At 37.9% G+C, this 27,769-nt stretch overlaps 1 protein-coding gene across 2 annotated transcripts in view; it reads left to right on the top strand.

Moving 5' to 3' along the window:
- Sycp1 (synaptonemal complex protein 1) overlaps positions 1-27,769 on the top strand; it is a 117,602-nt gene that overhangs the window by 75,638 nt on the left and 14,195 nt on the right. For both annotated transcript variants that reach the window (NM_011516.2, XM_006501229.1), the window contains 6 exons: positions 6,236-6,352; positions 6,965-7,075; positions 8,252-8,344; positions 8,825-8,899; positions 15,375-15,431; positions 19,422-19,601. In NM_011516.2, the coding sequence (NP_035646.2) occupies positions 6,236-6,352; positions 6,965-7,075; positions 8,252-8,344; positions 8,825-8,899; positions 15,375-15,431; positions 19,422-19,601 (633 nt within the window). The remainder of the gene's footprint in view (positions 1-6,235; positions 6,353-6,964; positions 7,076-8,251; positions 8,345-8,824; positions 8,900-15,374; positions 15,432-19,421; positions 19,602-27,769) is intronic.

The following is a 27,769-nucleotide window of genomic DNA, read 5'->3' as shown; positions in this document are numbered from 1 at the left end:
TTAGCCATCCTGACTAGTATGAGGTGGAATCTCAGGGTTGTTTTGATTTGCATTTCCCTGATGATTAAGGATGTTGAACATTTTTTTCAGGTGCTTCTCAGCAATTTGGTATTCCTCAGTTGAGAATTCTTTGTTTAGCTCTTAACCCCATTTTTTAATGGGGTTATTTGAATTTCTGGAGTTCAGCTTCTTGAGCTCTTTGTATATATTGGCTATTAGTCCCCTGTTAGATTTAGGATTGGTAAAAATCCTTTCCCAATCTGTTGGTGGCCTTTTTGTCTTATTGACAGTGTCTTTTCCCTTACAGAAGCTTTGCAATTTTATGAGGTCCCATTTGTCAATTCTTGATCTTACAGCGCAAGCCATTGCTGTTCTGTTTAGGAATTTTTCCCCTGTGCCCATATCTTCGAGGCTTTTTCCTACTTTATCCTCTATTAATTTCAGTATCTCTGGTCTTACGTGGAGGTCTTTGATCCACTTAGACTTGAGCTTTGTACAGGAGATAAAAATGGATCAATTCGCATTCTTCTACATGATAACCGCCCGTTTTGCCAGAACCATTTGTTGAAAATGCTGTCTTTTTTCCACTGGATGGTTTTAACTCCCTTGTCAAAGATCAGGTGACCATGGGTGTGTGGATTCTTTTCTGGGTCTTCAATTCTATCCCATTGATCTACCTGTCTGTCACTGTACAAGTACCATGCAGTTTTTATCACAATTGCTCTGTAGTACAGCTTAATGTCAGGCATGCTGATTCCACCAGAGGTTCTTTTATTGTTGAGAAGAGTTTTTGCTATCTTAGGTTTTTTTATTTTTCCAGATGAATTTGCAAATTGCCCTTTCTATCTCAGTGAAGAATTGAGTTGGAATTTTGATGGGGATTGCATTGATTCTGTAGATTGCTTTCGGCAGAATAGCCATTTTTACTATATTAATCCTGCCTATCCATGAGCATGAAAGATCTTTTCATCTTCTGAGATCTTCTTCAATTTCTTTCTTCAGAGACTTGAAGTTCTTATCATACAGATCTTTCACTTTCTTTGTTATAGTCACACCAAGGTATTTAATATTATTTATGACTATTGTGAAGGGTGTTGTTTCCCTAATTTCTTTCTCAGTCTGTTTATCCTTTGTGTAGAGAAAGGCCATTGATTTATTTGAGTTAATTTTCTATTCAGCTACTGCACTGAAGCTGTTTATCAGGTTTAGGAGTTGTCTGGTGGAATTTTTGGGGTCACTTATATATACTATAATATCATCTGCAAATAGTGATATTTTGACTTCTTCCTTTCCAATTTCTATCCCCTTGATGTCCTTTTGTTGTTGAATTGCTCTGGCTAGAACTTCAAGTACTATATTGAATAGGTAGGGAGAAAGTGGGCAGCCTTGTCTAGTCCCTGATTTTAGTGGGATTGCTTCGACTTTCTCTCCATTTAGTTTGATGTTGGCTACTAGTTTGCTGTAGATTGCTTTTATTATGTTTAGGTGTGGGCCTTGAATTCCTGATCTTTCCAAAACTTTTATCATGAAGGGGTGTTGGATTTTGTCAAATGCTTTCTCAGCATATAATGAGATGATCATGTGTTTTTTGTCTTTGAGTTTGTTTATATAGTGGATTACGTTGATGGATTTCCATATGTTAAACCATCCCTGCATCCCTGGGATGAAGCCCACTTGGTCATGATGGATGATCATTTTGATATGTCTTGGATTCGGTTTGCGAGGATTTTGTTGAGTATTTTTTTGCATCAATATTCATAAGGGAAATTGGTCTGAAGTTCTCTTTCTTTGTTGGATCTTTGTGTGGTTTAGGTATCAGAGTAATTGTGGCTTCATAGAATGAATTGGGTAAGGTACCTTCTACTTCTATTTTGTGGAATAGTTTGTGCAGAACTGGAATTAGATCTTCTTTGAAGGTCTGATAGAACTCTGCACTAAACCCATCTGGTCCTGGGCTTTTTTTTTTTTTTTTTTTTTTTTTTGTTTGGAGACTATTGATGACTGCTTCTATTTCTTTAGGGGAAATGGGACAGTTTAGATAATTAATCTGATCCTGATTTAACTTTGGTACCAGGTATCTGTCTAGGAAGTTGTCCATTTCATCCAGGTTTTCTAGTTTTGTTGAGTATAGCCTTTTTGTAGTAGGATCTGATGATGTTTTGCATTTCCTCAGGTTCTGTTGTTATGTCTCCTTTTTCATTTTTGATTTTGCTAATTAGGATACTGTCCCTGTGCCCTCTAGTTAGTCTGGCTAAGGGTTTATCTATCTTGTTGATTTTTCTCACAGAATCAGCTCCTGGTTTGGTTGATTCTTTGAATACTTCTTTTTGTTTCCACTTGGTTGATTTCAGCCCTGAGTTTAATTATTTCCTGCTGTCTACTCCTCTTGGGTGAATTTGCTTCCTTTAGTTCTAGAGCTTCTAGGTGTGCTGTCAGTCTGCTAGTGTATCCTCTCTCTAGTTTCTTTCTGGAGGCATTCAGGCCTATGAGTTTTTCTCTTAGGACTGCCTTCATTGTGTCCCATAAGTTTGGGTATGTTGTGGCTTCATTTTCATTAAACTCTAAAAAGTCTTTAATTTCTTTCTTTATTTCATCCTTGACCAAGGTATCATTGAGTAGAGTGTTGTTCAGTTTCCATGTGAATGTTGGATTTCTATTATTTATTTTGTTATTGAAGATCAGCCTTAGTCTGTGGTGATCAGATAGGATGCATGGGATAATTTCAATATTTTTGTATCTGTTGAGTCCTGTTTTGTGACCAATTATATGGTCAATTTTGGAGAAGGTCCCGTAAGGTGCTGAGAAGAAGGTATATCCTTTTGTTTTAGGATAAAATGTTCTGTAGATATCAATTAAATCCATTTGTTTCATAACTTCTGTTAGTGTCCATGTGTCTCTGTTTATTTTCTCTTTCCAGAATCTGTCCATTGGTGAGAGTGGGGTGTTGAAGTCTCCCAGTATTATTGTGTAAGGTGCAATGTATGCTCTGAGCTTTACTAAAGTTTCTTTAATAAATGTGGCTGCCCTTGTTTTGGAGAATAAATATTCAGAATTGAGAGTTCCTCTTGGAGGATTTTACCTTTGATGAGTATGAAGTGCCCCTCCTTGTCTTTTTTGATAACTTTGGGTTGGAAGTCAATTTTATTCGATATTAGAATGGCTACTCCAGCTTGTTTCTTCGGACCATTTGCTTGGAAAATTGTTTTCCAGCCTTTCACTCTGAGATAGTGTCTGTCCTTTTCCCTGAGGTGGGTTTCCTGTAAGGAACAAAATGTTGGGTCCTACTTTGCCCCTTCTTAGAATTGGAAACAATCACCCATGGAAGGAGTTACAGAGACAAAGTTTGGAGCTGAGACAAAAGGATGGACCATCTAGAGACTGCCATATCCAGGGATCCATCCCATAATTAGCCTCCAAACGATGACACCAATGCATACACTAGCAAGCGTTGGCTGAAAGGACCCTGATATAGCTGTCTCTTGTGAGACTAGGCTGGGGCCTAGCAAACACATAAGTGGATGCTCACAGTCAGCTATTGGATAGAGCACAGGGCCCCCAATGGAGGAGCTAGAGAACGTATCCAAGGAGCTAAAGAGATCTGCAACCCTGTAGGTGCAACAACATTATGAACTAACCAGTATCCCGGAGCTCTTGACTCTAGCTGCATATGTATCAAAAGATGGCCTAGTCGGCCATCACTGGAAAGAGAGGCCCATTGGACACGCAAACTTTATATGCCCCAGTTCAGGGGAATGCCAGGGCCAAAAAACAGGAATGGGTGGGTAGGGAAGTGGGGGGGAGGGTATGGGGGACTTTTGGGATAGCATTCTAAATGTAATTGAGGAAAATACGTAATAATAAAAAATATTTAAAAAAAAAGGTTGGGTCCTGTTTGTGTAGCCAGTCTATTAGTCTATGTCTTTTTATTGGGGAATTGCATCCATTAATATTAAGAGATATTAAAGAAAAGTAATTGTTGTTTCTTGTTATTTTTGTTGTTAAAGTTGGGGTTCTGTTCTTGTGGCTGTCTTCTTTTAGGTTTGTTGAAGGATTACTTCCTCGCTTTTTCTAAGGTGTAATTTCCCTCCTTGTGCTGGTGTTTTCCATTTATTATCCTTTGAAAGGCTGGATTCGTGGAAAGATATTGTGTGAATTTGGTTTTATCATGGAATACTTTGGTTTCTCTATGTATGGCAATTGAGAGTTTTGCTGGGTATAGTAGCCTAGACTGGCATTTTTGTTCTCTTAGTGTCTGCATAACATCTGTCCAGGATCTTCTGGCTTTCATAGTCTCTAGTGAGAAGTCTGGAGTAATTCTAATAGGCCTGCCTTTATATGTTACTTGACCTTTTTCCCTTACTGCTTTTAATATTCTATCTTTATTTAGTTCATTTGTTGTTCTGATTATTATAGGTCGGGAGTAATTTCTTTTCTGGTCCAATGTATTTGGAGTTCTGTAGGCTTCTTGTATGTTCATGGGTACCTCTTTCTTTAGGTTTGGGAAGTTTTCTTCTATGATTTTGTTGAAGATATTTGCTGGCCCTTTAAGTTGAGAATCTTCATTCTCGTCTATTCCTATTATCCGTAGGCTTGGTCTTCTCATTGTGTCCTGGATTTCCTGGGTGTTTTGAGTTAGGATCTTTTTGCATTTTCAATTTTCTTTGATTGTTGTGCCCATGTTCTCTATTTACTCTTCTGCACCTGAGATTCTCTCTTCCACCTCTTGTATTCTGTTGCTGATGCTCGCATCTATGGTTCCAGATTTCTTTCCTAGGGTTTCTATCTCCAGCGTTGTCTCACTTTGGGTTTTCTTTATTGTGTCTGCTTCCCTCTTTAGGTCTTATATGGTTTTGTTCAATTCCATCACCTGTTTGGTTGTGTTTTCCTGTATTTCTTTAAGGACTTCTACCTCTTTAGCAGTGTTCTCCTGTATTTCTTTGAGTTATTAAAGTCCTTCTTGATGTCCTCTACCAACATCAAGAGATATGATTTCAAATCTGAGTCTTGCATTTCGGGTGTGTTGGGGTATCCAGGACTGGCTGAAGTGGGAGTATTGGGTTCTGATGATGGTGAGTGGTCTTGGTTTCTGTTAGTAGGATTCTTACGTTTGCCTTTCGCCATCTGGTAATCTCTGGAGTTAGTTGTTATAGTTGTCTCTGGTTAGAGCTTGTTCCTCAGGTGATTATGTTAGCCTCTGTCAACAGACCTGGGAGTGTAGCTCTCTCCTGACTCTCAGTGATCAGAGTACTCTCTGCAGGCAAGCTCTCCTCTTGCAGGGAAGATGTACAGATATCTGGCCTTTGGACCTGCCTCCTGGCTGAAGATGAAGGCCTGTAACAGGGCCTGTCCCAGAAGCTGTGTCGCTTCTGTAGTCCGCACTCTCACCTGCGCAGACTAATCTCTAAGGGGAGAATATTTTATAATAATGTTAAACATGCAACATGCCCAAGATTCAGGATCTATCTACCAAACGAGCCCTACAGAGGACCCTGGAAGGAAAACTCCAACACAAGGAAGGTACCTATACCAATGAAAAGATAAGATACTAAGCATCTTAAAACAAAGCCAAAAGGAGAGAACCAAAAGCACATAAAGTCCCTTATAAAAACAAACTTATCAGGAATCAGCAGTCATCTGTCTTTAATATTTCTCAATATTAATGGACTCAACTCACCCATAAAAAGACATAATCTAACTACTGGAATGCATTTTTGGTTATGAGCTCCTTCCTGGGTGGGTTAGCCATATGAATTTTTTCTAACTGCAGCGCTGTTGCTACTCTGTCTTTATCATCACAAGGGACTTAGTGGACCATTTTATTTTCATGTGTCTTTGGTATTTGTAAGTTCACGTATAAAGTACACTTACATGTTTCACTTTGAAGGAAAAGCTGAAAGCTACTCAAAGTTGGATTTAAAGTTTAATTCAATCTGACAGAATTTGCTAGGGCCTATCAGTGGAAGCTTGTACATATTTTATGGAGCATTACTTATAATTTTTAAGTAAAATGCTTTGAAATAAAAAATGTGGTTGTTTATATTATACTGCTTGGCAAGACTATATATTTTAAGTGTCAAGTTAGACATTAAAAATTGAAACACATATCTATGTGAAAAATGTAAGAGAATGTTTCAGTCATAATTTTCAAGAATCTTAGGGTTTACAACACAGGTGAATATGGAATATTTTCAAGTAGTGTGGAAGTCACTAAAATTGTTACTTTCTTTACTTATAGGTCAGTAAATTAGAGTTGGAATTAGAAAGTACCAAGCAAAGATTTGAAGAAATGACTAACAATTACCAGAAGGAAATTGAGAACAAAAAGATATCAGAAGGAAAGCTTTTGGGAGAGGTAGAAAAGGCTAAATATGTCAAGAACTTACTGTGCTAAAAATGTTTGTTGATTAGCTTTAAAAATTAGTACTTTTGCTGGGGAGTGGTGGTGGTGGTGGTGATGGTGATGGTGATGGTGATGGTGCATGCCTTTAACTTCATCACTGAGGAGGCAAAGGCAGGTGGATCTCTGTGAGTTTGAGGCTAGCCTGGTCTACAGAGTGAGTTCCAGGACAGCCAGGGCTAAACAGAGAAACCCTGTCTCCAAAAATAAAAAGAAGTACTGTTAACTTTTAAATTGTTATTTAACAAGTTTTAGTAGATTTATAGTAAGAAAAGTTATCAGATATAGAAAGCATTATTCTAAGTATTTAAATGTTGAGTAATATAATTTAAAATTTTTAAAAATATTTATGAAAGTATTTATAATACATTTTACTTTTTGAAAAATCCTAAAATAAATAAAAAAGTGCTCCCTTTTTGTTTCATTTCTAATTTTCTGCTGTTTTAGTTTTATATTTTATGTAAGTTCAACATATGTTTTTTAAATGGAAAAGTTGAATTTTTAAAATGTTATATAAGGTTTAGCACCAATAAATAAAAAGAAATACTTTTTTTAAATATTTGATAGGTTGAGAAAGCCAAAGCAACAGTTGATGAAGCTGTAAAGTTACAGAAAGAAATTGATTTACGATGCCAACATAAAATAGCTGAAATGGTAGCACTTATGGAAAAACATAAGGTAACAATATAATAAAATTAGTACTTAGAGCATATTTGTATTAAAACGAACTGAAGGCAGTCTTCTAATTTATCAAAAAAGTATTTTCTAGATAACAGTAACTAATTATAGCTTGAATATTATTGATCCCCTGTTTCTTTAAGTTCAGATCTTAACCATTCAAAGTTGAACTGAGGTGCTACTTTCTCTAGTAAAGAGAAGAAGTCATGTTTTCTGAATTCTTCTAGTCGTCTCATAGCACTTACCATCTTTTTTCAACTACATACCCAGGATATTTCTCATTAATATTTCTGTTAGCTAAATGTATGTAACATTTACAAACTGAACAAATTTTATCAAGGGAATAAATAAATGAAAAACTTACGGTTGTGAGCCTAGCTTTTTAATGGCTGACCCATCTCTCCAAACTGGGAAAAGACTTAATATTTGTAGTGAGTACATTTTATTTTTGAATTGTTTGGGTAATTCTTCTTTTAGGAAAGATTCCTTTTCCTTTAAATTTGGAAAGGAAGTAGGCTACCCTTACCTATTAATTTTTAAAAATTGGTACCGGAATCTAACATTATTATGAGGTAATGTATTAATAGGAATTTGAATGCAGACTCTTAGTAATATTATAAGCTAATAGATTAAGTTTCAGTCCAGTGCCGTTTATAGTCCATAATGAAGAGTTGTTTTGCCTTTGTCCCAGAAGAGCCTCTTCCAATTGATAAGCAAGTCCTTTTGGCCTGATTTGAGTAGTCTTTGATTTTTTTCTTGTCATGACAAAGAATTTTAAGCCTTGTATTGCATTTCTGCTCCTAGATTTGGAGTCAATAACTTTTCTAAGACATCTTGGTGTTATATTCATATGGAATAAGACTGACTTTGTAGCCCAGGTTGGCATTAACCTTGTGATAATCAATTCCCAGCCTCCCAAGTTGTAGGTCTATGGACATGGTGAACTTACCCAACTTAGCTATACTTATTAAATGATGAAATTTTAGTGTTTCCAATTAAAATAACTATTTCTTGTTGTGTTAGACTATATTCTAAGTTTGTTTATGTTTCACTGTTTAGGTTGTTAAAATATATATGAAGGTACATATTCATGTAAATTTATAGTGATACTGTTCTTCTGTTTGTAGCGTACCAATCTTACAAAACATAATCTTTTTCCTTTTCTGTTTAATACAGCACCAATATGATAAGATTGTTGAAGAAAGAGACTCAGAATTAGGACTTTATAAAAACAGAGAGCAAGAACAGTCATCAGCGAAGATTGCTTTGGTAAGATACAGAGGAAATATCAATAAAGGCCAACTCTTAAAATGACAGGATTGAGAAAAAAGAATAACATTAAGTAGAGCCATTATATTTGATCTATAGAATCTGAAAGGATTACTTATTTTCTAGTTGAATGCTTTTCCAATTTATTTTACATTGTCGCCTAAAGTGTGACCTTTCAACAGAGGTGTTAAAAAGTCAGTTAAAATGAATTTAAAGCCTTGATGTTTAGGAGAGGAGAGTGAGGTAGAATTAGAGAATATGAGTAAGTGTATGTTTATATGTATACATAGACCATTTTAGTCCTTAGATAAAATTATGAGAAACTTAAAATTTACTTACATTGAGTGAGGTTATGTTCTGTTATCAACGTTCATATTTTCTGAGTTCTAGAGCTGAATTTATTTGGAGTACTGGATTACAGTTTCATTGATTTGAGAAAATGTAGAAGCGCTTATGCACTTCACCTTTATTTTTCTTTAGGAGACTGAACTATCTAATATCAGAAATGAACTTGTATCCCTTAAGAAGCAACTTGAAATAGAAAAAGAAGAAAAAGTAAGTTTTGTGGCATTACATATAAGATAACTGTATGATTTTGGTATGGTTCAACTTGATGTCTTATAAATGTTACAGAATATTTTGACAAAGTTTGGTAATTAATAGTAAGAAAATACAGCTTTTCACTATCTTTCCCTACACGTATTTTACATATTTCATTAAACATATATATACTTTCTTTTTTTTTTTCTAAGTACACTGTAGCTGTCTTCAGATACCAGAAGAGGGATTCAGGTCTTGTTACAGATGGTTTTGAGCCACCATGTGGTTGCTGGAATTTGAACTCAGGACCTCCAGAAGAGCAGTCTGTGCTCTTAACCACTGAGCCATCTCTCCAGCCCAATATATACTTTCAATAATAGAAATGCTTTCAGATATGCAGTATTTGTTTGAGAAATATCTCAAGGGTTGGAGAGATGACTCTCAAGAGCATTTACTTGCCTGCAAAAGATCCAACTTAGTTCCCTGCACCCACTGCAGGCAGCTCACAGCTGCTTATAATTGCAGCTGCAGGGGGAAATCAAATACCTCTAGCCTCTTGTGGGCACCTGCACTGGAATGTACATACCCAATTCAGATAGACACACAAAATTAAAAATAAGTCTTAAAAAGGGAAATACTGTCTCATAGTAAATGGTTGTATATTTAATAAGAGTTTTCAAAAAGCTATTCAGAGTTATAGAAAATATTCTTATATCCTTATGGTATTATGTAGTTTTTACAAGGTGCTATGACAAACACTTAAAATACCAAATCTTTAAAAAATTTTTTGTATGGCATATATTCTGCTGAGCATAGCTAGCTTAATAATTATTAAACAGCATATGCAATATTTACTGTGTTCTTTTTTGTAGTGGTTAGGTTATATATTCAAGGTTACATAAGAAACTAGAATAGCTAGAATTAGTTTTATTTTGCATGATTTCAAAACCTGTTCTGATAGTAAAATATTGTTTCAACTTGAAGCCTCGGTAACTTTGTTCTGTACTTAAGTCCTGTATCTTTTTCTTTATGGGGAAAAATCAACACAATTTATGTGTTAAAATGTCAGTTTTTATTCTCATATATATATGTATATATACACATATATTTATTATATATATACATACACACACACATATATATATTACAAATTTACTTTCTATTATATCATAAGCTTTTAAACTAGGATTATGTCTTATCTGATTTTTTAAAAATTATGTATTTCTAATACATATCAGTTCAATGAGTAAACTGATTTTCCTAGTTTCCTCTTCAAAAGTCCCCTATACCCTCCCCCTGCTCTGCTCCCCAACCCACCCACTCCTTCTTCCTGGCCCTGGCATTCCTCTGTACTGTGGCATATGATCTTCGCAAAACCAGGGGCCTCTCTTCCCATTGATGGCCGACTAGACCATCCTCTGCTACATATGCAGCTAGAGACACAGCGCTGGGGGTACTGATTAGTTCATCTTGTTGTTCCTCCTATAGGGTTGCAGACCCCTTCAGCTATAGGGTACTTTCTCTAGCTCCCTCATTAGGGGCCCTGTGTTACATCCAATAGATGACTGTGAGCATCCACTTCAGTATTTGCCAGGCACTGGCATTGCCTCACAAGAGACAGCTATATCTGGGTCCTGTCAGCAAATAAAAATATGAAAAATGAATTTCCTTGCTGATTTTTCTTTCAGATTTCTAATTTTTCCACCCATATAGCCGGTTTTCTTAGGCATTTTGCTAAGAGAATAGAAAAAGAGCAAAGAGGAAAAACAAAGATATCATAACTATAAGAAAGATGAGAGATAAATTAGATAACATAACCATATAAGGGTTTAAAAATAAGAAAGTAAAAATATTACTAAAAGTAGACATTGCGGGCAGAAAAAGAAAATCAAAGTGTACTGACTAGTTTTGTGTCAACTTGACACAACCTGGAGTTATCACAGAGAAAGGAGCTTCAGTTGAGGAAATGCCTTCATGAGATCCAGCTGTAAGGCATTTTCTCAACTAGTGATCAAGGGGGAAAGGCTCCTTGTGGGTGGGACCATCTCTGGGCTGGTAGTCTTGGTTCTATAAGAGAGCAGGCTGAGCAAGCCAGGGGAGGCAAGCCAGTAAAGAACATCTCTCCGTGGCTTCTGCATCAGCTCCTGCTTTCTGACCTGCTTGAGTTCCAGTTCTGCATCCTTTGGTGATGAACAGCAACGTGGAAGTGTAAACTGAATAAGCCCTTTTCTCCCCAACTTGCTTCTTCTTGGTCATGATGTTTGTGAAGGAATAGGAACCCTGACAAAGACACAAAGCTAAGGAAAAGATTTAAAACATTGTTTTAAAGTAAGAAAATTACACTAAATAGACAGGTTTTTTTGTTTGTTTGTTTTTTTTAAAGAAGGAAGAATTACAAGGATAGAAAAGCAGTTTTAGAGTAGCTTCCTTGTTGGTTATTGAAAATTGGAGGCTGCAGCTATATGCAGTAAGGTGGAAGTTGAACTTCTACTCTTCACTGGTAAGAAAGTTTCAACATTATATGCTATGAGATTTAGTGTTAACTAAGAATTAGTGTTTGATTATAGCTGCCAGTGGCCACAGGTTACTGGGTTCCTGAAAGGAAAGCTGGGGATGCATGGGAAGGATGACTAGAGTTGAGCCAAGGACCCATCCCTTTGTTTTGACTGGGTTTTGTTCCTAGTTTCAGCTGGATTGAGTTGCAAAGTAGGTTCTTTGGCAGCTCAAGGGGGCAGGCAGTTCTCAGTTCTCTGGCAGGAAGATGTAAATGTAGCAAAGCCAGACTCCTGGCTCCAATGTCTGAGGAGGTTTGTTTAGCCAACTCAAGGCTGGGGGAAGGGCACATTTGTTTACCCAGTTACAAGTTTGAAAGTTTTATTCTCTGTACACAAATAGTAAGATAGATAGAATTTTATTTGTGGTGTTATTACAGATACTGCAGAATGCTTCCGTAAGACTTACCTTCTTTGTAAGTTATTTTTAAAATTTGGACACAAGACTCTTTTCTACTTTAGTATCTTAAGTTAGTCATGTTTACCAAGACTTATTTTAGGAACATTTTACTTATTAATGCTATATAGGGACCTTATTAGGTATTTGGTATTAAGGAACCATGATCAGTTAGCTACTACCAGAGACACATGTTTGTATATGAACTAGTTCACACCTTTGAAACACATTGTATCAGCTGACTGTACTAAGAGTACATACCAGAAAAATTTATAGTTGTGACTATGTAAGCTGTGAGAGACTTTCTCTTTACTCTAGGAGCCAAGGTGTCCCTAGAATAGATGCAATATTGCTAGTTTAACAAATATACTTTGTCCTAGAGTACAGTATTCTAGCTCTTTAGAGTAAATTCCAGTTATCAGTATAACCAAAGACTAACCACTTATAGATGATGCATAATAAGAAAGACAAATGTTATTAATATTAACCATTTTACTGCCAAATTATTTCATAGTGAAGTGAGTTCTTTGGTTAGGAGCAATATTGTGGGAGAGAGAGCATGGCATATAGAAGGTGAGTGATTCAGTGTGGCATTATACTGGCATAGGCATCATAAGCAGCAAAGCAAGTTTGTCAAAAGTTCTGCACACTAAGAGAATTTAGCTTCTCTGATACCTTTATGCTTCTGGGAGGCTATCACTGGTCTGTTTTATATATCACTGTCATTAAAAATGTTCTAAATGTCTTAGCTTAGGTTTCATTGCTGTGATAGACCATCACCATAAGAAAGGGTTTATTTCATTACATACTTCCATATCATAGTCTTGTAATCAAAGGGAAGTCAGGTCAACATCTCAAGCAGGGCAGGAACTGATGTAGAGGTGCAGAGGCTGTGCAGGAAGCTTGCTCCCCATGACTGGTCAGCCTGTTTCCTTTCCTTTCCTTTCCTTTCCTTTCCTTTCCTTTCCTTTCCTTTCCTTTCCTTTCCTTTCCTTTCTTTTCCAATTTTTTATTAGGTATTTACTTCATTTACATTTCAAATGCTATCCCGAAAGTCCCCTATACCCTCCCCACGCCCTGCTCCCCTACCCACCCACTCCCACTTCTTGGCCCCAGTGTTTCCCCTGTACTGGGGCATGTAAAGTTTGCAATACCAAGGGGCCTCTCTTCCCAGTGATGGCCGGCTAGGCCATCTTCTGCTACATATGCAGCTAGAGAAACGAGCTCTGGGGGTACTGGTTAGTTCATATTGTTGTTCCTCCTATAGGGTTGCAGACCCCTTGAGCCCATTGGGTACTTTCTCTAGCTCCTCCATTAGGGGCCCTGTGTTCTATCCAATATCTGACAGTGAGCATCCATGTCTGTATTTGCCAGGCACTGTCATAGCCTCACAAGAGACAGCTATATCAGGGTCCTTTCAGCAAAATCTTGCTGGTGTATGCAATAGTGTCTGCATTTGATGGCTGATTATGGGATGGACCCCGGGTGGGGCAGTCTCTGGATGGTCCATCCTTTCGTCTCAGCTCCAAAATTTGTCTCTGTAACTCCTTCCATGGGTGTTTTGTTCCCAATTCTAAGAAGGAGTGAAGTGTCCACACTTTGGTCTTCGTTCTTCTTGAGTTTCATGTGTTTTGCAAATTGTATCTTATATCTTGGTTATTCTAAGTTTCTGGGCTAATATCCACTTATCAGTGAGTGCATATAATGTGAGTTCTTTTGTGATTGGGTTACCTCACTCAGGATGATACCCTCCAGATCCATCCATTTGCCTAGGAATTTCATAAATTCATTGTTTTAAATAGCTGAGTAGTACTCCATTGTGTAGATGCACCACATTTTCTGTATCCATTCTTCTGTTGAGGGACATCTGGGTTCTTTCCAGCTTCTGGCTATTATAAATAAGGCTGCTATGAACATAATGGAGCATGTGTCCTTACTGGTTGGGACATCTTCTGGATATATGCCCAGGAGAGGTATTGCTGGATCCTCCGGTAGTACTATGTCCAATTTTCTAACAAAGAATTCTCAACTGAGCAATACTGAATGGCCGAGAAGCTCCTGAAAGAATATTCAGCATCCTTAATCATCAGGGAAATGCAAATCAAAACAACCCTGAGATTCCATCTCACACCAGTCAGAATGGCTAAGATCAAAAACTCAGGTAACAGCAGATGCTGGCGAGGATGTGGAGAAAGAGGAACACTCTTCCATTGTTGGTGGGATTGCAAGCTTGTACAACCACTCTGGAAATCAGCCTGTTTTCTTATGTACCCCTAGGATTACTACCCAGTGATGGCACCACATACAATATGACCCGTCTAGCAGGTCCAGTTATTTGAGGGTCTCAAGGGGACCTTCTCCTAAGAACCAAATGGGGGGGTAGAGAGAGATGAGAACCTTGTGCAATGAACGACACATGGAAGCAGTCTGAGTCACATCAAGGTCTCACTGTATTAGCAAGGTTCAAGGCTTAAATTCACAAGCAAACAGGAAATACTTTTCAGCAGGAGGAATGGGGCAGCGGAAATGCACAAGCAAAGGAGGAAGCACTTCTCAGCAGGAGCGATGGGGCAGTGGAAATTTTTCTTTTGGCAACTACACAGGGAAGCAGGAACTTGGTGGTATCAGGGTACATCTTGAGGTCAGGACATCCAGCACTGACTTAGGGCTGGAACAATCTGTGGTTGTTCTCGGAGTGGTGTGTCCGTGGCCCTCTTTTGACCCCCTTTTTCTTCTCAAGGGGTCGGGGGAGAGGCCCAATTCAGAGATCAGGACAATAGTGTTGTCTTAATAGTTCCCAACAACAATAGCCTGGGCCTTTCCAGGTCATCAATAAAGAAAATGTACTGTAGGCTTACCTGATAGTGGCATTTTCTCAGTTGAGGTTTCCTCTTCTAAAAGGACTATAGCTATGTTGGGTTGACATAAAAATAGCCATCATCACAATACATTTTTATATCTGTAAGCAAGACTTAGGTTTTCTTCTTTAGCTACTGAATAATTCCTATAGCCCAGTGTGCTATACTTTTAACATAGTCTTTTCATTTTTTCTTGACTCTTTCTATACACATATGCTATTCACCCAAATTTAGATGTTGTTTATTAAGTTTATATACTTTTTGAAGCTTATTACTATGGTTATTTTTGCTTCTCAGCATGTTACTTTATACTTTATTTTGTGTTAAAAGTTAGCTCATTATTTAAAGTACCACTGAAATGTACTTTCTTAACACCTAAGGGAAAAGCAGACTAAATCTCTCAATATAGACTATGATTTAGATTTTTTGCAACTTGTAGTTATTTAGGTACTTGTCTGTAACTGTTACTCTGTAGTTTTGTTTTTTTTTTTCATCCATTTCAAATTTTAAAAGTAAGTTGAGATTCAATTCTTAAAGAAACTCACTAGTTATTTCACAGAGGTAATAAAGAACTAAGAGATAAAGCTATATAAAAACTCTGTAGAAATGATTGTTTAAACTGTTTGTTTTAACTTTTGTTAATAGTAGTATTTGTTATATAATTTGCTATTTATTTTTAATAGGAGAAACTAAAAATGGCAAAAGAAAACACAGCTATTCTCAAAGATAAAAAAGACAAGGTAAGAGTTTTATGCCATTCTATTTTTTAATAAGCAATATATTTCCAGTTCAAGATGTTGGACCTAAGCCCTTATGTGGGACAGGCAAATAAATGTTCTGCCTCTGGGATATAGCTCATTTTTCAAACAATAATTAGAAATAGTTCTTGTTGCTCATAACTAGAAAAATAACTTTAAAAATTTATCAAATTTTGTTTCCAAAATTAATTCTTGTTACATTAATTCAAAGGCATTAGCTAAACTTTTTTTTATACATTTGACGTTTTGTTTTGTTTTGGAGATTTAGAGATTACTTCAATTTAATTCTTTAAAAATTTATTCTGTGTGTATATGTGTGTGTGCACATGCATGTCTGTGTGTGTGTGTGTGTGTGTGTGTGTGTGTGTGTGTGTGTGTGTGTGTGTGTGTACACATGCAAAGAGTTCCTTTGTGAAGCAGAGGACAATTTGTGGAAGCTGGTTTTCCTTTCATCATGTGAGTCCTGGGGATTGGATGAAGGTCAGCAGGCTATTTGCTGAGCTTCCTTACCATATAGAGAAAAATAATAAAACAATAATAAAAAAGAATAAAATGTATTTATAGAGCTCTCCAGCGTAAGGAAGTTTCATTGTGGGGATGCAGAGTTAATCTAGAGCCTCTGATTACAAGTTTTGGGTTCAGTTGTTATCTTCTTCACAATGACATGTCCTTTTAGCAGGCATTGCTATGATTATAATTACATTGAAGTCAGAAACAAAGTAATCTGGAAATAACTCAGTTGTTAGGCATAGATAATGCCACAGCTTTGTGATCTTTGAGTTAAAAGAAGGAAGTATTGAACCTGTGTGTGAATACGTAGTGCTTTATTTTCCCAGCGACTGCACTAGACACTTGAAAAGATTATCATTGAACATATTACCATACTAAAATTAACCAGCAACATTATAGTCAGTGCAATATCTGATAAGATGAAAAAAATATACTCATTAATATTCTTTTATAGATTTAGAACATTCATATAATTAAATTATATATTATGTTTTCCTAGAGATAGGCTAATTCATGTTTAATTCTATAATATATACTTAATTATATCTGTTATCAGATTAGTAAGTGATAATTTTTTTATCTGAAGAGTCTACATGTTATATATGCTGTAAAAATAAACAAAACTATTAAAGAATTGAAGAAATTTAAATAGGCCTTTGAGAATTATACTTTTCTAACCATAATGGAATATCACAGACTTACTGTAAACATTAAATTGATCAAATGTTTCTAATTTTGTGTAAGTTATTTAAATTCTTCATGCCTTAATTTTCTCTAAAAGGGTTTTCTTATATCTTCAATTTGTTAGGAAGATTAAGTGAGATGGTATTTGTAATCTATTTAAATTAATCTTTAGCATAGAGTAAATGTCATATAAGATAAATAAAACAGAGACAATCAATGTATGTTCTATATCATTTGAAATACATTATGACAAATTGTGTTTACAGAAATATGCATTTCTATGATTATTTCCATTATTATGAAGAAATATGTATTCTCTAAGGGATATGTGTGTGAAAGTCAGGCTTTTAAAAATTTTTTTAATATTTTTTTATTATGTATTTTCCTCAGTTATATTTCCAGTGCTATCCCAAAAGTCCCCCATATCCTCCCCCCCACTTCCCTACCCACCCATTCCCATTTTTTTGGCCCTGGCGTTTCCCTGTACTGGGGCATATAAAGTTTGTGTGTCCAATGGGCCTCTCTTTCCAGTGATGGCCGACTAGGCCATCTTTTGATACATATGCAGCTAGAGTCAAGAGCTCCAGGGTACTGGTTAGTTCATAATGTTGTTCCACCTATAGGGTTGCAGATCCCTTTAGCTCCTTGGGTACTTTCTCTAGCTCTACCATTGGGAGCCCTGTGATCACTAGCTGACTGTGAGCATCCACTTCTGTGTTTGCTAAGCCCCGGCATAGTCTCACAAGAGACAGCTATATCTGGGTCTTTTCAGCAAAATCTTGCTAGTGTATGCAATGGTGTCAGCGTTTGGAAGCTGATTATGGGGTGGATCCCTGGATGTGGCAGTCTCTAGATGGTCCATCCTTTTGTCACAGCTCCTAACTTTGTCTCTGTAACTCCTTCCATGGGTGTTTTGTTCCCAATTCTAAGAAGGCACAGTGTCCACACTTTGGTCTTCATTCTTCTTGAGTTTCATGTGTTTAGCAAATTGTATCTTATATCTTGGGTATCCTAAGTTTTGGGCTAATATCCACTTATCAGTGAGTACATATTGTGTGAGTTCCTTTGTGATTGTGTTACCTCACTCAGGATGATGCCCTCCAGGTCCATCCATTTGGCTAGGAATTTCATAAATTCATTGTTTTCTCCAAGGGATATGTATTCTCCAAGGGATATGTGTGTGAAAGTCAGGCTTGTTTTTTAGTCTGCCCAAATAAATGGCATTTCCCTGACATGGCCACAAGGTGGTAGGACAGTGACTTTAAATTTCCATTCGGATCTATTTGGGGAAAATTTGTCCTGGAAAAGCTACAGTTGGAGGTTCCAAATATGTCCTCTGAAGATACCAGAGAGCAGGAAAAACATAAACTGTCATCAAAATTATACATCCAATTATGGTATAAAATATGTACAAAAAGTATACAGAAATAACAATTGAAACAGTCCTTCTGCACTTAGGAGGTGAAGATTGCTGTAAGTTCAAAGACAACTTAATTTTTATATGGAGTCTCAGACCAGGTCTCAAAACAAAAGTTCAGAAAAGTGAAAAATGAAAAATTCCTCCATGCTGAAAAATGATTGTAATGATAGATCATTAGAACAAGGCAGAAACTGAATCATTTTCATCTAGTAGCTTGATTTTTTTTTTTTTAATTGGCAAATTTAAATCTGGAGACATACTTGTAACCCAGAGAAGAGAATATTGCATGCTCTTACTTTCATAACTTTTAATACTACACTGCACTCAAAACATTTTTTGGTCTTCAACCCTTCCTTCCTTCCTTCCTTCCTTCCTTCCTTCCTTCCTTCCTACCTACCTACCTACCTTTATTTTTTATGTGTTTGGGTGTTCTGTTTGCATGTCTTTGCATTATGTGCTGGCAGTGAGTGCCTGAGAAGGCCAGAAGAGGGCATCAGCTTCCCCACAGTTGGAGTTACAGTAGATTTTGAGATACCATGTGGGTGCTGGGAATGGAATTGGGGTATTCAGGAAGAACATCCAGTGGTTTTAATTGCTGAGCAAATTCTCCAGCCTTTTGTAATCACTTTTTTTAGTTGTACACCTATAACCCTAGTTTAAATTCATTCTCCAAGTTAAAATAGCAAACTTTTGAAAGTCCCCTTCCCCGTGTGTGTGTGTGTGTGTGTGTGTGTGTTGTACACACATATGTTTATCTGTATGTATTTTATTGGATGTTTTTCATGATTGATTTTTGGAGATGATGGTGACTAAAGAAATAGAATAGAATGTGATGTACTTGGAATTCATGTCATATTCTGCTAAAGCAATTATTACTACTTTTTGAGAGCTCAGGATGGAACTCAGTCATAGAGGACTTTGTAGCATGTATACAGCTCTAGGTTTGACCTCAGTACTCAGTTCTCCCTCCCCCTGTCTCTCTGTATGTGTGTATTTTAGTAGAAAAAATTTTATCTTTTACTAGGTTATATATAATATATATGGAAAGAAATTACTAGCACTTTACCACATGAATTGCTAAGGAAACTGTATACAAAGATAGAAATGAGAGACAAATATTGGGTTGAAATAAAGGCAAAGTATTTAGAGTGAATTTGTAGTATATTTTCTCACAATTGGAGCAGATGCCCATTTTTCAGTTTTTTTTTCCAGAAAATTTCCTTATTTTATTTTTTCCCATCACTTTAAAAGATGAATTAGACTGCACAGCTAAAACATTATGGAGTTTGAAGTTGACAAGGGCTTTGGAAAAAAAAACAAAAAATTAACATGGTTTTATTCACTTTTGTTAAATGTAGAAAATACAGGCATCTTTACTGGAATCACCTGAAGCCACTAGTTGGAAGTTTGATTCTAAAACAACTCCTTCACAAAATATATCTCGGCTTTCCTCATCAATGGATAGTGGCAAATCCAAAGATAACAGAGATAATCTGCGGGCATCTGCCAAAAGCATTTTACCTACAACAGTTACAAAGGTTTGTTAATAAATTTCTAAGATGATAATAATTTTTTTAATAAAAAAGGTTTGGTTTTGTATACCATAGATTCATATACATATAAAACTATTTTTATTTTGCAAAGACCTTTCAGCATGAAATGGTTTTGTTTTTTAAATCATTTTTTCTTCATTATGCCCAAACTTAATAGCATCTTGGGTAGATTCTATAACTTGCTGGTCATTTACCAATGCATAGTGTTGAATATGAGAAGTCTGATTCTGATTTGAAGCTTTATAGCTCTGTTATAATCACCACACCATTGCTATTTGTTCTACATCATTTTTTTTTGCCTTTTATTTAGCAGTCATCTTGCAGTAATTGCCATTAGCAAGATGGTTCAATTTTATTTGCCTTCCACATGTTTTTTTATTTTTTATTTTGAACAAGGTCTTTCTTTATAGTCTTGGCTGTCCAAGAGCTTGCTATAGACTAACTAGCCTTGAACTCACTGAGATCCCCCTACCTCTGCCTCTGAAGTGCTGGGATTAAAAGCATGTGCCATTTTATTTCAGAGTTCTTCCTCTGATAACTTCTGTTTTTGATCATCATAGGTTGGGAATGCAAAGACATCAACTTCAAAACTCCCAGTCATGCATGTAATAACATTGTTGGGGAATAGTTTTAAAAATAACAGATGGGAGAGGCAAGACAAGGACCAGGCAGAGGAAAATGCTCAAACATTATACAATTTTAATAGAGTATTTAAATATTCCATAAAGTGTATCTGTAACTGGGATATCCTTTCAGAATTGTCCCTTTTTTTATTGGATATTTCCTTTCCCTATCCTGTCCCCTCTTCCCCTGCTTCTATGAAGATGTTCCTCTACCCACCCACTTACTCCCACCTCCCCAGAGCTCCCAGGGACTAAACTTACACCAACTAAAGTGTACGTATGGAGCATGAAGGGACTCATGGTTCCAGTTGCATATGTAGCAAAGGATGGCCTTATCTGGCATCAGTGGCGGGGTGGGGGTGGGGGGTAGGCCCTTGGTCCTGTAAAGGCTTGATGCCCCAGTATAGGGGAATGCTAGCTGCGTGAGGTGGGAGTGGGTGGGTTGGGGGGAGCACCCTCATAGAAGCAGGAGAAGGGGACATTTTTACTAGTATATAACATTCTAGTATGTGATTGTGGTACAGCTTTTTTTGATCAGTTGAGTTAATGAATACTTCGGTAGTTTTCAGGTTAGACTTTTATGAAAAATATAAATTATAGTACCTGACATATAGATTTTAGTTATATATGTACAAAGGAATGAAATTGCTAGATTGTGAGGATATATTTATTTTAGTATATATTGCCACTCATTTCTTAGTGATTAACTTAAGGAATTTACATTGATTTAATTGGTAAGTTAATTTACTAAAAAATTACTAAATTATGAATGGCAGTATATACTAAAATCTTCATACTCTAGCAATTATACCTAGAGCCAAGGAATGTTCTAATGGTTCTATATTTTTACCTTTTCATTTTAGTCTTCCTAGTGGGCATGGTTACTTTTTTTTTTTTTTTTTTTTTTATTAGGTATTTAGCTCATTTACATTTCCAATGCTATACCAAAAGTCCCCCTTACCCACCCACCCCCACTCCCCTACCCACCCACTCCCCCCCTTTGGCCCTGGCGTTCCCCTGTACCGGGGCACACAAAGTCTGCGTGTCCAATGGGCCTCTCTTTCCAGTGATGGCCGACTAGGCCATCTTTTGATACATATGCAGCTAGAGTCAAGAGCTCAGGGGTACTGGTTAGTTCATAATGTTGTTCCACCTATAGGGTTGAAGATCCCTTTAGCTCCTTGGGTACTTTCTCTAGCTCCTCCATTGGGAGCCCTGTGATCCATCCATTAGCTGACTGTGAGCATCCACTTCTGTGTTTGCTAGGCCCCGGCATAGTCTCACAAGAGACAGCTACATCTGGGTCCTTTCGATAAAATCTTGCTAGTATATGCAATGGTGTCAGCGTTTGGATGCTGATTATGGGGTGGATCCCTGGATATGGCAGTCTCTACATGGTCCATCCTTTCATCTCAGCTCCAAACTTTGTTTCTGTAACTCCTTCCATGGGTGTTTTGTTCCCACTTCTAAGGAGGGGCATAGTGTCCACACTTCAGTCTTCATTTTTCTTGAGTTTCATGTGTTTAGGAAATTGTATCTTATATCGTGGGTATCCTAGGTTTTGGGCTAGTATCCACTTATCAGTGAGTACATATTGTGTGAGTTCCTTTGTGATTGTGTTACCTCACTCAGGATGATGCTCTCCAGGTCCATCCATTTGGCTAGGAATTTCATAAATTCATTCTTTTTAATAGCTGAGTAGTACTCCATTGTGTAGATGTACCACATTTTCTGTATCCATTCCTCTGTTGAGGGGCATCTGGGTTCTTTCCAGTTTCTGGCTATTATAAATAAGGCTGCTATGAACATAGTGGAGCATGTGTCCTTCTTACCAGTTGGGGCTTCTTCTGGATATATGCCCAGGAGAGGTATTGCTGGATCCTCCGGTAGTACTATGTCCAATTTTCTGAGGAACCGCCAGACTGATTTCCAGAGTGGTTGTACAAGCCTGCAATCCCACCAACAATGGAGGAGTGTTCCTCTTTCTCCACATCCTCGCCAGCATCTGCTGTCACCTGAATTTTTGATCTTAGCCATTCTCACTGGTGTGAGGTGGGATCTCAGGGTTGTTTTGATTTGCATTTCCCTGATGATTAAGGATGTTGAACATTTTTTCAGGTGCTTCTCTGCCATTCGGTATTCCTCAGGTGAGAATTCTTTGTTCAGTTCTGAGCCCCATTTTTTAAGGGGGTTATTTGATTTTCTGAGGTCCACCTTCTTGAGTTCTTTATATATGTTGGATATTAGTCCCCTATCTGATTTAGGATAGGTAAAGATCCTTTCCCAGTCTGTTGGTGGTCTTTTTGTCTTATAGACAGTGTCTTTTGCCTTGCAGAAACTTTGGAGTTTCATTAGGTCCCATTTGTCAATTCTTGATCTTACAGCACAAGCCATTGCTGTTCTGTTCAGGAATTTTTCCCCTGTGCCCATATCTTCAAGGCTTTTCCCCACTTTCTCCTCTATAAGTTTCAGTGTCTCTGGTTTTATGTGAAGTTCCTTGATCCACTTAGATTTGACCTTAGTACAAGGAGATAAGTATGGATCGATTCGCATTCTTCTACATGATAACAACCAGTTGTGCCAGCACCAATTGTTGAAAATGCTGTCTTTCTTCCACTGGATGGTTTTAGCTCCCTTGTCGAAGATCAAGTGACCATAGGTGTGTGGGTTCATTTCTGGGTCTTCAATTCTATTCCATTGGTCCACTTGTCTGTCTCTATACCAGTACCATGCAGTTTTTATCACAATTGCTCTGTAGTAAAGCTTTAGGTCAGGCATGGTGATTCCACCAGAGGTTCTTTTATCCTTGAGAAGAGTTTTTGCTATCCTAGGTTTTTTGTTATTCCAGATGAATTTGCAAATTGCTCCTTCTAATTCGTTGAAGAATTGAGTTGGAATTTTAATGGGGATTGCATTGAATCTGTAGATTGCTTTTGGCAAGATAGCCATTTTTACAATGTTGGTCCTGCCAATCCATGAGCATGGGAGATCTTTCCATCTTCTGAGATCTTCTTTAATTTCTTTCTTCAGGGACTTGAAGTTTTTATCATACAGATCTTTCACTTCCTTCGTTAGAGTCACGCCGAGATATTTTATATTATTTGTGGCTATTGAGAAGGGTGTTGTTTCCCTAATTTCTTTCTCAGCCTGTTTATTCTTTGTGTAGAGAAAGGCCATTGACTTGTTTGAGTTAATTTTATATCCAGCTACTTCACCGAAGCTGTTTATCAGGTTTAGGAGTTCTCTGTTGGAATTTTTAGGGTCACTTATATATACTATCATATCATCTGCAAAAAGTGATATTTTGACTTCCTCTTTTCCAATTTGTATCCCCTTGATCTCCTTTTGTTGTCGAATTGCTCTGGCTAATACTTCAAGTACTATGTTGAAAAGGTAGGGAGAAAGTGGGCAGCCTTGTCTAGTCCCTGATTTTAGTGGGATTGCTTCCAGCTTCTCTCCATTTACTTTGATGTTGGCTACTGGTTTGCTGTAGATTGCTTTTATCATGTTTAGGTATTGGCCTTGAATTCCTGATCTTTCCAGAACTTTTATCATGAATGGGTGTTGGATCTTGTCAAATGCTTTTTCTGCATCTAACGAGATGATCATGTGGTTTTTGTCTTTGAGTTTGTTTATATAATGGATTACATTGATGGATTTTCGTATATTAAACCATCCCTGCATCCCTGGAATAAAACCTACTTGGTCAGGATGGATGATTGCTTTAATGTGTTCTTGGATTCGGTTAGCGAGAATTTTATTAAGGATTTTTGCATCGATGTTCATAAGAGAAATTGGTCTGAAGTTCTCTATCTTTGTTGGATCTTTCTGTGGTTTAGGTATCAGAGTAATAGTGGCTTCATAAAATGAGTTGGGTAGAATACCTTCTACTTCTATCTTGTGAAAAAGTTTGTGCAGAACTGGAGTTAGATCTTCTTTGAAGGTCTGATAGAACTCTGCACTAAACCCGTCTGGTCCTGGGCTTTTTTTGGCTGGGAGACTATTAATAACTGCTTCTATTTCTTTAGGGGATATGGGACTGTTTAGAAGGTCAACTTGATCCTGATTCAACTTTGGTACCTGGTATCTGTCCAGAAATTTATCCATTTCGTCCAGGTTTTCCAGTTTTGTTGAGTATAGCCTTTTGTAGAAGGATCTGATGGTGTTTTGGATTTCTTCAGGATCTGTTGTTATGTCTCCCTTTTCATTTCTGATTTTGTTAATTAGGATTTTGTCCCTGTGCCCTTTAGTGAGTCTAGCTAAGGGTTTATCTATCTTGTTGATTTTCTCAAAGAACCAACTCCTCGTTTGGTTAATTCTTTGAATAGTTCTTCTTGTTTCCACTTGGTTGATTTCACCCCTGAGTTTGATTATTTCCTGCCGTCTACTCCTCTTGGGTGAATTTGCTTCCTTTTTTTCTAGAGCTTTTAGATGTGTTGTCAAGCTGCTAGTATGTGCTCTCTCCCGTTTTTTCTTGAAGGCACTCATAGCTATGAGTTTCCCTCTTAGAAATGCTTTCATTGTGTCCCAAAGGTTTGGGTACGTTGTGGCTTCATTTTCATTAAACTCTAAAAAGTCTTTAATTTCTTTCTTTATTCCTTCCTTGACCAAGGTATCATTGAGAAGAGTGTTGTTCAGTTTCCATGTGAATGTTGGCTTTCTGTTATTTATTTTGTTATTGAAGATCAGCCTTAGTGCATGGTGATCTGATAGGATACATGGGACAATTTCAATATTTTTGAATCTGTTGAGGCCTGATTTGTGACCTATTATGTGGTCAATTTTGGAGAAGGTACCATGAGGTGCTGAGAAGAAGGTATATCCTTTTGTTTTAGGGAAAAATGTTCTGTAGATATCTGTCAGATCCATTTGTTTCATCACTTCTGTTAGTTTCAGTGTGTCCCTGTTTAGTTTCTGTTTCCATGATCTGTCCATTGGTGAAAGTGGTGTGTTGAAGTCTCCCACTATTATTGTGTGAGGCGCAATGTGTGCTTTGAGCTTTACTAAAGTTTCTTTAGTGAATGTGGCTGCTCTTGTATTTGGAGCATAGATATTCAGAATTGAGAGTTCCTCTTGGAGGATTTTACCTTTGATGAGAATGAAGTGTCCCTCCTTGTCTTTTTTGATGACTTTGGGTTGGAAGTCAATCTTATCAGATATTAGGATGGCTACTCCTGCTTGTTTCTTCATACCATTTGCTTGGAAAATTGTTTTCCAGCCTTTCATTCTGAGGTAGTGTCTATCTTTTTCTCTGAGATGAGTTTCCTGTAAGCAGCAAAATGTTGGGTCTTGTTTGTGTAGCCAGTTTGTTAGTCTATGTCTTTTTATTGGCGAGTTGAGACCATTGATGTTAAGAGATATTAAGGAAAAGTAATTGTTGCTTCCTGTTAGTTTAGTTGTTAAAGGTGGCATTCTGTTCTTGTGGCTGTCTTCTTTTGGGTTTGTTGAGGGATTACCTTCTTGTTTCTAGGGCGTTGTTCCCGTTCTTGTATTGGTTTTTTTCTGTTATTATCCTTTGAAGGGCTGGATTCGTGGAGAGATAATGCGTGAATTTGGTTTTGTCGTGGAATACTTTGGTTTCTCCCTCTATGATAATTGAGAGTTTGGCTGGGTATAGTAGCCTGGGCTGCAGTTTGTGTTCTCTTAGTGTCTGTATAACATCTGTCCAGGCTCTTCTGGCTTTCATAGTCTCTGGTGAAAAATCTGGTGTAATTCTGATAGGCTTGCCTTTATATGTTACTTGACCTTTTTCCCTTACTGCTTTTAGTATTCTATCTTTATTTAGTGCATTTGATGTTCTGATTATTATGTGTCGGGAGGAATTTCTTTTCTGGTCCAGTCTATTTGGAGTTCTGTAGGCTTCTTGTATGTTCATATGCATCTCATTCTTTAGATTTGGGAAGTTTTCTTCAATAATTTTGTTGAAGATGTTTGCTGGACCTTTGAGTTGAAAATCTTCATTCTCATCCACTCCTATTATCCGTACGTTTGGTCTTCTTATTGTGTCCTGGATTTCCTGGATATTTTGAGTTAGGATCTTTTTGCATTTTCCATTTTCTTTGATTGTTGTGCCGATGTTCTCTATGGAATCTTCTGCACCTGAGATTCTCTCTTCCATCTCTTGTATTCTGTTGCTGATGCTCAAATCTATGGTTCCAGATTTCTTTCCTAGGGTTTCTATCTCTAGTGTTGCCTCGCTTTGAGTTTTCTTTATTGTGTCTACTTCCCTTTTTAGGTCTAGTATGGTTTTGTTCATTTCCATCACCTGTTTGTATGTTTTTTCCTCTTTTTCTGTAAGGACTTCTACCTGTTTGATTGTGTTTTCCTGTTTTTCTTTAAGGACTTGTAACTCTTTAGCAGTGTTCTCCTGTATTTCTTTAAGTGATTTATTAAAGTCCTTCTTGATGTCCTCTACCATCATCATGAGATATGCTTTTAAATCTAGGTCTAGGTTCTCAGGTGTGTTGGGGTTCCCTGGACTGGGCGAAGTGGGTGTGCTGGGTTCTGGTGATGGTGAGTGGTCTTGGTTCCTGTTAGTAAGATTCCTCCGTTTACCTTTCGCCATCTGGTAATCTCTGGAGTTAGTAGTTATAGTTGACTCTGTTTAGAGATTGTTCTTCTGGTGATTCTGTTACCGTCTATCAGCAGACCTGGGAGACAGATTCTCTCCTCTGAGTTTCAGTGCTCAGAGCACTCTCTGCTGGCAAGCTCTCTTACAGGGAAGGTGCGCAGATATCTTGTATTTGGACCTCCTCCTGGCCGAAGAAGAAGGCCCAAAACAGGACCTTTCTCAGACACTGTGTTGCTTTGGCAGTTCCCAGGTGGTACAGACTCTCACCTAAGCAGACTAAATTCCTAAGTTCCTTGGAGTCCCGGGACCAAGATGGCGACCGCTGCTGCTGTGGCTTAGGTCGCCTCCCCAGCCGGGCGGGCACCTGTCCTCTGGTCCGGAAGGTGGCCGGCTGTCCCCGGCCCACACAGGGTGCTGCCTCAGCGCCTCTGTGCTTCTGCCTGTTCCAGAAGCTGTCAGGTTCTCTGGCGCACCCTCTCACCTGTTCAGACTAATTTCCTAAGTTCGGCGGGTCCCGGACCAAGATGGCGACCGCTGCTGCTGTGGCTTAGGCCGCCTCCCCAGCCGGGTGGGCACCTGTCCTCTGGTCCGGAAGGTGGCCGGCTGTCCCCGGCCCACGCAGGGTGCTGCCTCAGCACCTCTGTGCTTCCGCCTGTTCCAGAAGCTGTCAGGTTCTCTGGCGCACCCTCTCACCTGTTCAGACTAATTTCCTAAGTTCGGCGGGTCCCGGACCAAGATGGCGACCGCTGCTGCTGTGGCTTAGGTCGCCTCCCCAGCCGGGCGGGCACCTGTCCTCCGGTCCGGAAGGTGGCCGGCTGTCCCCGGCCCACACAGGGTGCTGCCTCAGCCCCTCTGTGCTTCTGCCTGTTCCAGAGGCTGTCAGGTTCTCTGGCGCACCCTCTCACCTGTTCAGACTAATTTCCTAAGTTCGGCGGGTCTCGGACCAAGATGGCGACCGC

Source organism: Mus musculus, chromosome 3 (assembly GCF_000001635.26).
Source record: "Mus musculus strain C57BL/6J chromosome 3, GRCm38.p6 C57BL/6J".
NCBI classification, from domain to species: Eukaryota; Metazoa; Chordata; class Mammalia; order Rodentia; family Muridae; genus Mus; species Mus musculus.
Note: the sequence above shows the minus strand (reverse complement) of the source record. Positions and strands in the feature narration are given on the sequence as shown.